The sequence below is a fragment of the Myotis lucifugus genome, unplaced genomic scaffold, assembly GCF_000147115.1.
Source record: "Myotis lucifugus unplaced genomic scaffold, Myoluc2.0 scaffold_1074, whole genome shotgun sequence".
In the NCBI taxonomy this organism is placed as follows: Eukaryota; Metazoa; Chordata; class Mammalia; order Chiroptera; family Vespertilionidae; genus Myotis; species Myotis lucifugus.
In genome coordinates this window covers 35341-46099 of record NW_005872122.1, presented here as the reverse complement: position 1 = coordinate 46099, position 10759 = coordinate 35341, and the positions used below count along the sequence as shown (strand labels likewise).

The 10759-nt window shown below is 54.5% G+C and overlaps 1 protein-coding gene across 3 annotated transcripts; it reads left to right on the top strand.

Annotated features, from left to right (window-relative positions):
* The first annotated feature begins 3447 nt into the window (after nucleotides 1-3447).
* On the top strand, nucleotides 3448-7836 carry TMEM216 (transmembrane protein 216). 3 transcript variants are annotated; one of them, XM_006107236.3, is made up of 5 exons: nucleotides 3448-3536; nucleotides 4033-4134; nucleotides 5058-5150; nucleotides 6836-7037; nucleotides 7300-7836. In XM_006107236.3, the coding sequence occupies exons 3-5, from the start codon at nucleotides 5105-5107 to the stop codon at nucleotides 7313-7315; spliced, it is 264 nt and encodes an 87-aa protein (XP_006107298.1). In that variant the 5' UTR covers nucleotides 3448-3536; nucleotides 4033-4134; nucleotides 5058-5104; the 3' UTR covers nucleotides 7316-7836. The 3 variants fall into 3 exon arrangements, with proteins under 3 accessions (XP_006107298.1, XP_006107297.1, XP_023603733.1); XM_006107235.3 differs by having other exon boundaries at nucleotides 3459-3523; XM_023747965.1 differs by having other exon boundaries at nucleotides 3478-3540.
* Nucleotides 7837-10759: the final 2923 nt, after the last annotated feature.

Below are 10759 nucleotides of genomic sequence, written 5' to 3'. Positions count from 1 at the left end.
TGGCCAGGCCCATCTGTGTGTCTCTTTGGCCTTCTGTCGTCAGGGATGCGGGCTCAGGCCGAGGCGGGAGGGGCCGGGGAAGGTGCTGAGGCCTGTCCTTCCTCCAGATCATCCTGCCGTGGCTCACGATGTCGGAGAAGGAGCAGGAGCAGAGCCGGGCGGCCTACACCACCTCCCACCTGCTGCGCTTCACCTGCAACTTCCCGGAGCTGTTGGTGAGCGCCGGGCGGGCCCGGCTCAGCCTGTGGCTCTGAGGGCAGCACCGAGGGCGGGCAGGGTACCGCTATTTCCCCGTGTCCTGCCTTCTCTGCTCCTGGGGGCACTGCCTGCAGCTGAGAGAGCCCCGAGGGGCAGACGTGTTGGTGGGGGACCTTGGCCTAGACCAGCGGTCGGCAAACTGCGCTCGCGAGCCACCTGCGGCTCTTTGGCCCCTTGAGTGTGGCTCTTCCACAAAATACCACGTGCGGGCGCGCACATACAGTGCGATTGAAACTTCGTGGCCCATGAGCAGAAGTCGGTATTTTGTGGAAGAGCCACACTCAAGGGGCCAAAGAGCCGCATGTGGCTCACGAGCTGCAGTTTGCCGAGCTGCAGTTTGCCAACCACTGCCCTAGCCGGTTTGGCTCAGTGGATAGAGCCTCCACCTGTGGAATGAAGGGTCCCAGGTTCAATTCCTGTCAAGGGCACATGTGGGGGTTGTGGGCTCGATCCCCAGTAGGGGGCGTGCAGGAGGCAGCTGATCAATGATTTTCTCTTATCATTGATGTTTCTCTCTGAAATCAACAAAATAGACATAAAAATAAAATAAAAAACAAGGCCACACCTACACACATCACAGTCAAATTATTGAAAGCTAAAGATGAAGAGCAAATCTTGAAAGTGGCAAGAGAAAAACCACACACCACATACAGAGGTGATAAAATTAACAACAAATTAACTGCAAACCAGAGGCCTGTGAACAACCCTCCTGGCACAGGTGAGCCACGGCTGGTGGGCAGGGGCGCCAGGAGTGGCAGCTCTGTGTGCAGGAGGCCTGGAGTGTGTGATGCCCACACGGGGCGTGGCAGGTAATGGGAACCGACCCTCTGGGGAGAAGAGCGGAAGTGGATGAGCTGAGGGAGTGAGCTGGGCACTGCTGTGGGTACAGAGCCCACGCCAGGAGGGCTTTGGGAAAACGGTCCAGGGCATCAGTAAACAAGGCTGAGGGCCAGGTGCACAGAGGTAGGGAGCTGCATTGCCCGCGTGCAAGGCCTGGCCTAGGCAGCATCCTGGACAGGAGGACGCGGCCCGCCTCAGCCGGTTGGGAGAACCTGCTCCAGGTGCAGCTGGAGCAGAGCGCCACCTGGTGGCCGAAGGCCCAGGCACATGCGAGGCTGGTAGATCTTGGTGCGCGAGCCAGAAGCAACCAGGGCTCCCGGAGGGGAAGACAAGCCCTTCCCTCCCCCAGTCCCGCCAGTGCCCTCGCGGACAGGGGAGCGGTGCCCTCTCGGACAGGGGAGCGGTGCCCTCGCGGACAGGGGGGAGGTGCCCTCTCGGACAGGGGAGCGGTGCCCTCGCGGACAGGGGAGCGGTGCCCTCTCGGACAGGGGAGCGGTGCCCTCGCGGACAGGGGAGCGGTGCCCTCTCGGACAGGGGAGCGGTGCCCTCGCGGACAGGGGGGAGGTGCCGAGGCCAGGCCAGCATCGCAGCGCGGGAGCTGAAGGTCAATGTAGAGCCAAGAGGCAAAATATAGACAACAGAGTCTGGTTTCGCCTGCCCAGCTTCCGTGGGCACCGTCCCACACACCTTCGAGCTTCCCTCGAGGTTAATATTCCACCTTTCAAGACAGGACAGTCCCACAGGGGCATTCTCACCCTCTCCCCAAGTGAGACACCTGCCCACAGCTCTCCAGGTGCGGGGATCGCTCTGCCCCGTCCCTTCCTGGGACGTAACAGTGACGCCCACCTCCACGGCGGCCAGCTGGTCACAGCGCTGTCCTTAGTCTGGCGACCCAGATGACCTGGTTTGAGCGCCATCGGCTTCCTCCCCTACCGGACCCACCACGCTGACAACCACGCTGACAGCCAAGGCAGCTGGAGCCCCTCGACACCCTTTCCTTCCTGCTCCCCGGGGCAGGAGCACCTGGACTGCTCACCTGCTGAGGCTTCAAAACCCCGTTTGCAGGCGCCTCTTGGGAACTTCTCACCACTCCCGCGAGTCCTCTGTCCTCTCAGCGACCCCCCCCCCGCCCCCCGCGAGCTCCCTATGGGTCACGTGCTGATCACGTGCTCCGATTTGTGCTCCTTGAAAGGAGCCTCCGGTTCTGGTCCAGGTCGGTGCCTTCTAATCACCTGGTACATTCCACGCACACCACCCCGCCCCCCCGCCCAGGCTGCCCGCTAGACAACTGACCCCTAACCGCACCCCGCGCTTGCAGAGCGCCGTCAGGCACACCGCTCCTCGTTTTCAGACGGATGTTAGAAAAGGGAATCGTGGGGCGAGGGTCCTGTGGTCACATGGCCACAACTGACCACTTCAAATATATATATATTTTAAATATATTTTTATTGATTTCAGAGAGGAGGGGAGAGGGACAGAGAGATAGAAGCATCAATGATAAGAATCAGTGATCAGCTGCCTTCTGCACGCCCCACACTGGGGATCCAGACTGCAACCCGGGCATGTGCCCTGACAAGGAATTGAACGGGGGTCCCTTCAGTCCGCAGGCCGACACTCTATCCACTGAGCCACACCAGCTAGAGCAAAATATATATTTTTTTATTGATCTAAGTCACAGTGGTTCTCAACCTTCCTAATGCCGCGACCCTTTAATAGTTCCTCATGTTGTGGTGACCCCCAATTTCATTGTTACAAATTGAACATAATTAAAGCATAGTGATTAATCACAAAAACAATATGTAATTATATATGTGTTTTCCGATGGTCTTAGGCGACCCCTGTGAAAGGGTCGTTCGACCCCCAAAGGGGTCGCGACCCACAGGTTGAGAACCGCTGAAGAGGAAGGGAGAGGGAGAGATAGAAACATCGATGACAGAGAATCATGGACCTGCTGCCTCCTGCAGGCCCCCTGCTGGGGATCGAGCCCGCCACCCGAGCATGTGCCCAGACCAGGAATCCAACCGTGACCTCCTGGGTCACAGGTTCACGCTCAACCACTGAGCCACACCGACGGGCACAACTGAACACTTCAGCCAATGCCTTGTAACTGGGGGGGGGGCGGGGGGGGGAGGACCCGAGAGCTGCCCTGCCCGGGTCCAGCCGACCGCTCCGTGACGACCGCGGTTCCCCAAGTCTCGGTGAGCCCAAGTCCCCAGCGAAGGCCGCCTTCGGGCCGCGCTACTCCCCGCACACACGCCACAGGCACAGAGACCTCCGGGCCCGCTGACCATAGAGCGCGCTGGCGGGCAGAGGGGCCGGAAGTGGGGGCCGCTCAGTCCCTACTTCCGGTAGCGCCTCGCTGCTCCGGAGCGGCGGCGGCGGCCGCGTATGCAGTTTCCATGGGGACCGAGGATGGCGGCGCGAGGTGAGCTCCGGAGGTGTGTGAGTGGCTCCGGTCCCCTCAGCCCCCTGTCCCTTGCCTCCCTCCATTCTCGGCGTTAGGGGCCCCTCCCTGTCCGAAGCGGGCTTCGCCGCCCCCCGTCCTGAATGCTGAAGGTCTCGGGGGAGGGTCTCTCAGATGCCGCCCAGTCCTAGGCTGTGACGGATAAGCGTGCTGAGTGACCCCGAAGAAGCCAGTGCTGGACCCTGCGCCCACTCTCCCCACCCAGAGAGTGACCGGGTTAGACCTCCGAGGGGACGTGACTTCCACCCCCGAAGCCGAGTCGAGTTTGACTGACTCCGAGGAAAGAAGGGATTGAAGGGAGTCCCCTCCGCGTCCTATGCCGACACCCCACCCCCCAATTGCCAGCCGCCAGAGGGTCCCAAGCGGCCCTTCCCACTGGCCGCGACCTGGTGTTTTCCCCAAGTTGGACACACAGCAGTCTAAGAGGTCAGCCGCCCTCCGCTCACCCTCTCCTCTGCCCATCGCTGCAGGTGAACGGCTGTCCTCCACCCCCCTGGAAATCCTCTTCTTTCTGAACGGCTGGTATTATGCCACCTATTTCCTGCTGGAACTCTTCATATTTTTGTATAAAGGTAAGGCATGGGGCCTGACTGCCCTTGTCCCCAAATCCCTTCCCCACTTCAGCCCCTTTTCTGCTCCTCCTCCCAGCAAGGGAGGGCATGGCTTCCTGGAGAGCCTTTCCTAGGGAGCCTGTCAGCCAGAATTTCTTGAGTTTGGGGCCCTGGCCAGGTAGGTCAGTTGGTTAGAGCATCGTCCCCATACCCCAGCGTTGCCAGTTCCGTCCCTGGTCAAGGGCACATAAAAGTATCAACCAATGAATGCATAAATAAGTGGAACAACAAATTGATATCTCTCAATCAATCAATAGAATATTTTGAAAAAATAATTTCTTGAGTTTGGGGAATGTGGGCACCTCCATTCCGACCCCCACCTCTGTGACCTCCACTTTCAGTTGAAGCCCCTGGGTGACTCTCAGAACGACTCAGCTGCCGGTGTACCATGTCCATCTGATCATGTTGGAGAGTGGAGTCCCATAGGCTTTTGGAGTTGGGAGTAAAACTCCGTCATAAGCCCTAGCCGGTTTGGCTCAGTGGATAGAGCATTGGCCTGCAAACTGTAGATTCCTGGGTTCGATTCCGGTCAAGGGCACATGCCCAGGTTGCAGGCTCAATCCCCAGTAGGGGGCGTGCAGGAGGCAGCCGATCCATGATTCTCATCATTGATGTTTCCATCTCTCCCTCTCCCTTCCTCTCTGAAATCAATAAAAAATATATTTAAAAAAACAACAACAAAAACTCCATCATAAGAAGCTTGCCCTAACAGACACTTTGCCCTATGAGTTAACTGATCCTGCATCAGGTTAACAAATCCTGCCCACATCTCCCTGACCAGCTCATGGAAAGCTGATAAGACTCTTGTCCTCTTTAATCCCAAGCGTGGGAGTTCCTGTGGGGGCTGGCGTATTGTTGGCAAACTCCGGCCTTTGTATTGGCAGGTCTCCTGCTACCATATCCAACAGCCAATCTGGTGCTGGATGTGGCGATGCTGATCCTCTCCCTCGGAATTGAAGTGATTCGGCTGTTTTTTGGTGAGTGCTGTCCAGGGAGCGTTCCTATTCCTTATGGGATGAGCTGGTATCTGTAACTTGATTAACAAGAAAAAGCACACAGCCTGGCTCACAGTAAGAGATCAGATCTGGCGGCATATCGCATTCCTCCCTTTCTGAAGTTTCAAACTGCTTTATGTTTTGGGTCAAGACTTGCCTGTCTGTTGCTCTGTAGGGCTAGACGGGGGCAGTCGCAGGAGATGTTAGAGAATTCCCTCCCAGTTGCCTAACTACCATAAAGTGCCTGGTTCCTCTTGCCGGTGCCTGGAGAACAGATTGGGCTGTAACGCCATGTCCAGGACAGTGTGTGCCTGTACAGATCAGCACTCAGTTTCCCTCCGCTTCGCTGAACAAGACTTTCCTTAGGACAAGCTTTATATCCCCAGAAATACAGAGCAAATCTCTTACCAGTTAGAATATCTCATCTTTGAAAACGTGTTATAACTCAAAAGAGAAAAAAAAATGCTTGCAATACATATAACCAAGGGTAAAGGTTCAGGCACACATCAATCACTAAGGAAACACAACCTGATTTTTAAAATTGGTTTTAGAGAGAGGAAGGGAGAGAGAGAGAGAGAAAGCGTCTGGTTGCCTCCGGCACGCGCCCCGACCAGAACTGAACCTGCCACCTTTCGGTGTGTGGGACGACGCTCTGACCAACTGGGCCGCACCTACCAGGGCAAAGGCAACCGAAGTTTAGGAATTGGAAAAGGAAACCAATAGGCAGTTCACAAGGGCAATCACAGAGACCAGCAAACATGGCAAAATGCCACACTCACTAGTAAACAGAAGTTGAAACGAGAGCATTTTCACCCATCAGGTGAGACAGGTTCCCACACCCAGTGTGAGGACAGGCATGCGGAGCGGGGCCTGTAGTCCCACACTCTCACGGGTACCTACGTCCTCAGACTCTCCGGGAATATAAATTAGTGTATCCTTCTTGCTAATAGTTTTACTTTGTAAAATCTGTATTCTCAGACCTAACAGTTTCACCTCTAAAACTGGTTGAAAAAACAAAACACTTCCGCAGATACGCAGACGATCTGTCAGAATGTTTGTTGCCACAGATTGTGTGACATCAAAGCTAGAGACAACCTAAACATCTAGCAACACAGGATCAACTCAATAAATCACAGAATTAGTTCAATGAAACCATTAGAACCATTAAAAAAAGAATAAGGTAGTATGTGTGGAGAGAAGTCTAGCTTATATTAAATGGGGAACAGTAAGTTGCAAAACAATATTAGAGAATGATGGTTTTTGTCATAATAACATGCGAGCACAGACCATACAGAAATCGGAAACAGTGTCCATCTAATAATAGCTCTCTCCAGGGAGCGAGCATGCGTCTTTCTATATTTTCCAAAATTATTTTCTGTATATTAGTTGAAAAGTTTTCAATGATTATATGTTATTTTTATAATTAAAAGAAATTTCCCTCCAATAAAGATCCAGCGCCCCGTGAACGGGAGCCAGACTGGAAGCAGGCCCTTTGGGGTGAATGACTCCAGTTCCAAACTCCTCCACGCCTCTGCTTTTACCGCTTTATAAGGCTGCACGTCCCCACGCAGGATCGCTTCCTCTGCCTTGCCAGCCCACCGGGCCCACCCACCTTTCCTCCGAGCGAGGGGAAGCGGCTTGGAGGTGACCCTGGCTGTGTCTGACAGGTTCGAAGGGAAACCTCTGCCAACGGAAGATGCCCCTCGCCATTAGTGTGGCCTTGACCTTCCCATCTGCCCTGATGGCCTCGTATTACCTGCTGCTGCAGACCTACGTGCTCCGCCTGGAAGCCATCATGAACGGCATCTTGCTCCTCTTCTGTGGCTCTGAGCTGCTGCTGGAGGCGCTCACGCTGGCCGCCTTCTCCAGGTTCGTGAGGGACAGTCCCCCCGAGGGCCGGGCTCCCCTGCCTCCCTAGGGAGGGATTCACTGGTTTCTGGAGCTGGAGGGGCCTGGTAGACTTTTAAGGGGGCTGCCTTTCCCATGGAGGGTAGACGTTACCCCTTAGGGAAAAGATACAAGACGATTCCTGGTTCTTTGGGGCCAGGAGGCTTGGCATCTGGAGCAGTTCAGGCCCCTGCTCTTGCTCACTGGTCTTGTAACATTTGTGTGTCTTTCTCTCTGTCATCAGTGTGGACAGGATTTGAAGTCCAAACATCCCAGCCGCAGCCCTCAGCGGCTGAGACGCTCACGCTTCTGGGACTCCAGCCACACCAGCGAGAGATGGCGGGTCACGTGGTCCGAGGGAGAGTCGCAGCTTTTCCTCAGCGCAGACATTTGGGCAACAAACCAAGCGGGGCCACTGGGCACCATCTAAACGGGACCATCAGCCTGAGAGACGCGTCTACACGCCAGCACAGGGAGGGCACGCTGTCCCCGTCCCAGCCATCCTCAGGACCGGCTCCTGATGGCCGCAAGTCCTCCTCGATGACCATCGTGGCCAGAGCATCTCGTGTGGACCATGTGGGCTCCTTGGCTTCCGAAGGGCCTGAGCCGCTCCGTCCCGTGTGCTGTACCCCGCCTGTCCCGCACCAGCACGGAGCTCCAAGGGACACAGCCTCCATCCTGCGGAACCTGAGCGCCAGCCCTTTTTTAGTAGCTCATAGTGTTATTTTTCTATTCCATCATGAAGCAAACATTATTTTATAATAAATATGTATTTTCTGTTGTGCAGCCTTTTCCTTGTGGGACCTAGAAATTCACCCACTCCGGGAGAAGGCAGGCTCTCCCAGTGGCTGCTCCCAGGCTGAGCTCAGGGACCCAGTGCGGACCCAGAGGCGCTGCTGGCTTCTATGTCTCCTTCAGGCCTGTCACCCGGCAAAGCCCCCTCATCCCCCCATCCCCCAGCCCCGAGCCAGCACCTGCCTCTCATCCTCGCACGGATCGCAGCTCCTTTGCAGGGGAGGTGGGAGTAATTGCAAGCAGCATATTCTAAACCAATATTTGAAAATTTCAAATTAACACGAAAGGAGCACATACTTTAATCATCTTTAAAACTTCCCCATCTGCTTGGTAGTGGCCATTTTGTTTTTTAGCCCCAAGAAGCCACCAGGAGCCATGGCAGAATCCACTACTTTGAGTCAAGGCCCCTTTTGAGAGACGAACCCTAGAATAACTGCCCTTACTCATAGTAAACGTAATAGGCCTATAAGCAACCCACGATGGTCCCCTCTGCTTCCCTCCTGTGATCAGGCCCTTCTCATCCTGTGCAGGTCCCCACTGTCCCACCCACCGAAGCTTTTCCTGTTTTCTATCCCTTCTGTGCCCTGGCCTCCTCACTGCACTGGGGTCCGTCCAGACACCAGTGGGCAGGTCTCACCAGCCCTGGAACAGGATCAGAAAATCCAGTAGGGACATTCCTGACACTTCAATCACAAACCCCACTAACGTCCTGATGTCCTGTTGCTTCTCACGCTGCTTTCTCTAGCCCTGCTTTGAAGAAAACGCTGGTTTTAAACTGGAGAGCTCTCTGTTCATGTAGAGCAGTGGTTCTCAATCTTCAGGCCCTTTAAATACAGTTCCTCATGTTGTGACCCAACCATAAAATTATTTTCGTTGCTACTTCATAACTGTCATGTTGCCACAGTTATGAATCGTCATGTAAATATCTGATATGCAGGATGGTCTTAGGCGACCCCTGTGAAAGGGTCATTTGACCGCCAAAGGGGTCGTGACCCACAGGTTGAGAACCGCTGATGTAGAGGTTCCGTGGTGAAGGTCACCCTCCCAGCAGCACAGACAAAGGAATGGAAGGCTCGGGGGGAAGTTTAGAGGTGGCTGATAATTCAAAGGGACTTAGAGATCAATTTTCAACCTAATCTGCCACTTTGCAAGCATAGAGATGAGGAAGCAACATAGCCAAGCATCGTGCAACTGGTTACAAACAGCTGGAAACTAGAATCCGTGTCATGAGTTTCAGGCTGAATTAAGTGACTCATCACTCAGCAGGTACCACCTGAGGGTGAGCGTGACCGGTTGGCAATGGCATGATTAGAACAAGGAGGCCCCTCTCACCTCGTGGCTGCCTGGAAGCCTCGCGTCCCGTGGTTCCGTGGATGGCTCCGTGGATGCTTGCTCTTCCCCAGGCTTGTTGGAGCCACCTGTGGACACAGTCACACCGAGCAGAGCATCAGACGACAGGCAGCCTTTCTGTGAGCTGCTCAGAGGCTGCGCTGCTGGCTGCCGTGGCGCCGGCATCCCGAGACAGTGGCGAGGACCGAGGAGCTGCAGAGGCTGCTGGGATACCCACACGCATGTCTAGACGGTCAGGTGATGACCGAGTGGCCGTCTCTAGGGGCGGAGGTCCGGCTGCACTCAGGAAGCACTGAGGACACAGCTTCAGATTCCCGCTCCACGGCAGCAGCTTGAGGGAACGAATGTTCGTCCAGTGCCTGGCAGGTTGTTTAGTCCACGCAGCGACCCCGAGGCCGAAGGCAATCAAGTCAGGTGTTAACACGTGTCCCAAGGCATTGAGGTTAAATAAGAGTTGGAATTTGAACCTAAAGCAGTGGGTCTCGACCTTGGCTGCACATTAGAATCACCTGGGAATCTTTTTAAAATCCTGATTTCTGGACCCCATCCTCCAGAAATTGTTTCTTTGTTATGGGGTGGGGCCACAACATTAGTAACAAAGAAACAGAATTTCCGGAGGATGAGGCCCAGAAATCAGGATTTTAAAAAGATTCCCAGGTGATTCTCATGTGCAGCCAAGGTCGAGAATCACTGACCTAGAGGTATCCCAAAGGTCAGTCCCCCGTTTTTTAATCCTCACCTGTGGATATTTTCCATTGATTTTGAGAGAGTGGAAGAGGGAAAGATAGAAACATCGATGAGAGAAACACATTGATTGGTTGCATCCTGCACACGCCCTGACCAGGGCCTGGGCTGGGGAGGAACCTGCAACCAAGGTATATGCCAAGGGTGGGCAAACTTTTTGACTCGAGGGCCACAATGGGTTCTTAAACTGGACCGGAGGGCCGGAACAAAAGCATGGATGGAGTGTTTGTGTGAACTAATATAAATTCAAAGTAAACATCATTACATAAAAGGGTACGGTCTTTTTTTTTTTTTTAGTTTTATTCATTTCAAACGGGCCGGATCCGGCCCGTGGGCCGTAGTTTGCCCACGGCTGGTATATGCCCTTGATCGGAATCGAACCCGGGACCCACGGGCCGACGCTCTATCCACTGGAGCCAAACCAGCTAGGGCTCAGTACCATTTTAAAAAATCCTCACCAGAAGGTATGTTTTTTTGATTTTAGAGAGAGGGGGAGAGAAACATTGAGGTGAAAACAGTTTCCTCTCGTATGTGCTGAGTGGGAAGTGGACCCACAACCTCTTTGGTGGACAGGACAAGGCTCTCCCTGATTCAGCCAATCAGCCAGGGTAAGACAGTCCCTCTCTACGCCACCACAGCACTCCTGGATGACACGAAGACTATTCTCTCCACCAGCAGGCATCACACTGGAGTTTCTATACACACCACCTGGGCATAAGTGGGTTTCTAGACTGGGTGTGGATTGGCGCGGGACAGGGACAGGTTGGAACCGAGGCACCCCCAACTACTTTCTTCCCAAGTTTCAGACCCGCTAG

Excerpts from the sequence above, each read along its gene's own strand:
- TMEM216 (XM_006107235.3), top strand. The coding sequence starts at position 3,487 with ATGCAGTTTCCATGGGGACCGAGGATGGCGGCGCGAG. Across the intron at positions 3,524-4,032 it reads ACCGAGGATGGCGGCGCGAG|GTGAACGGCTGTCCTCCACC; the intron begins GTGAGCTCCGGA and ends CCATCGCTGCAG. Across the intron at positions 4,135-5,057 it reads CTTCATATTTTTGTATAAAG|GTCTCCTGCTACCATATCCA; the intron begins GTAAGGCATGGG and ends TTGTATTGGCAG.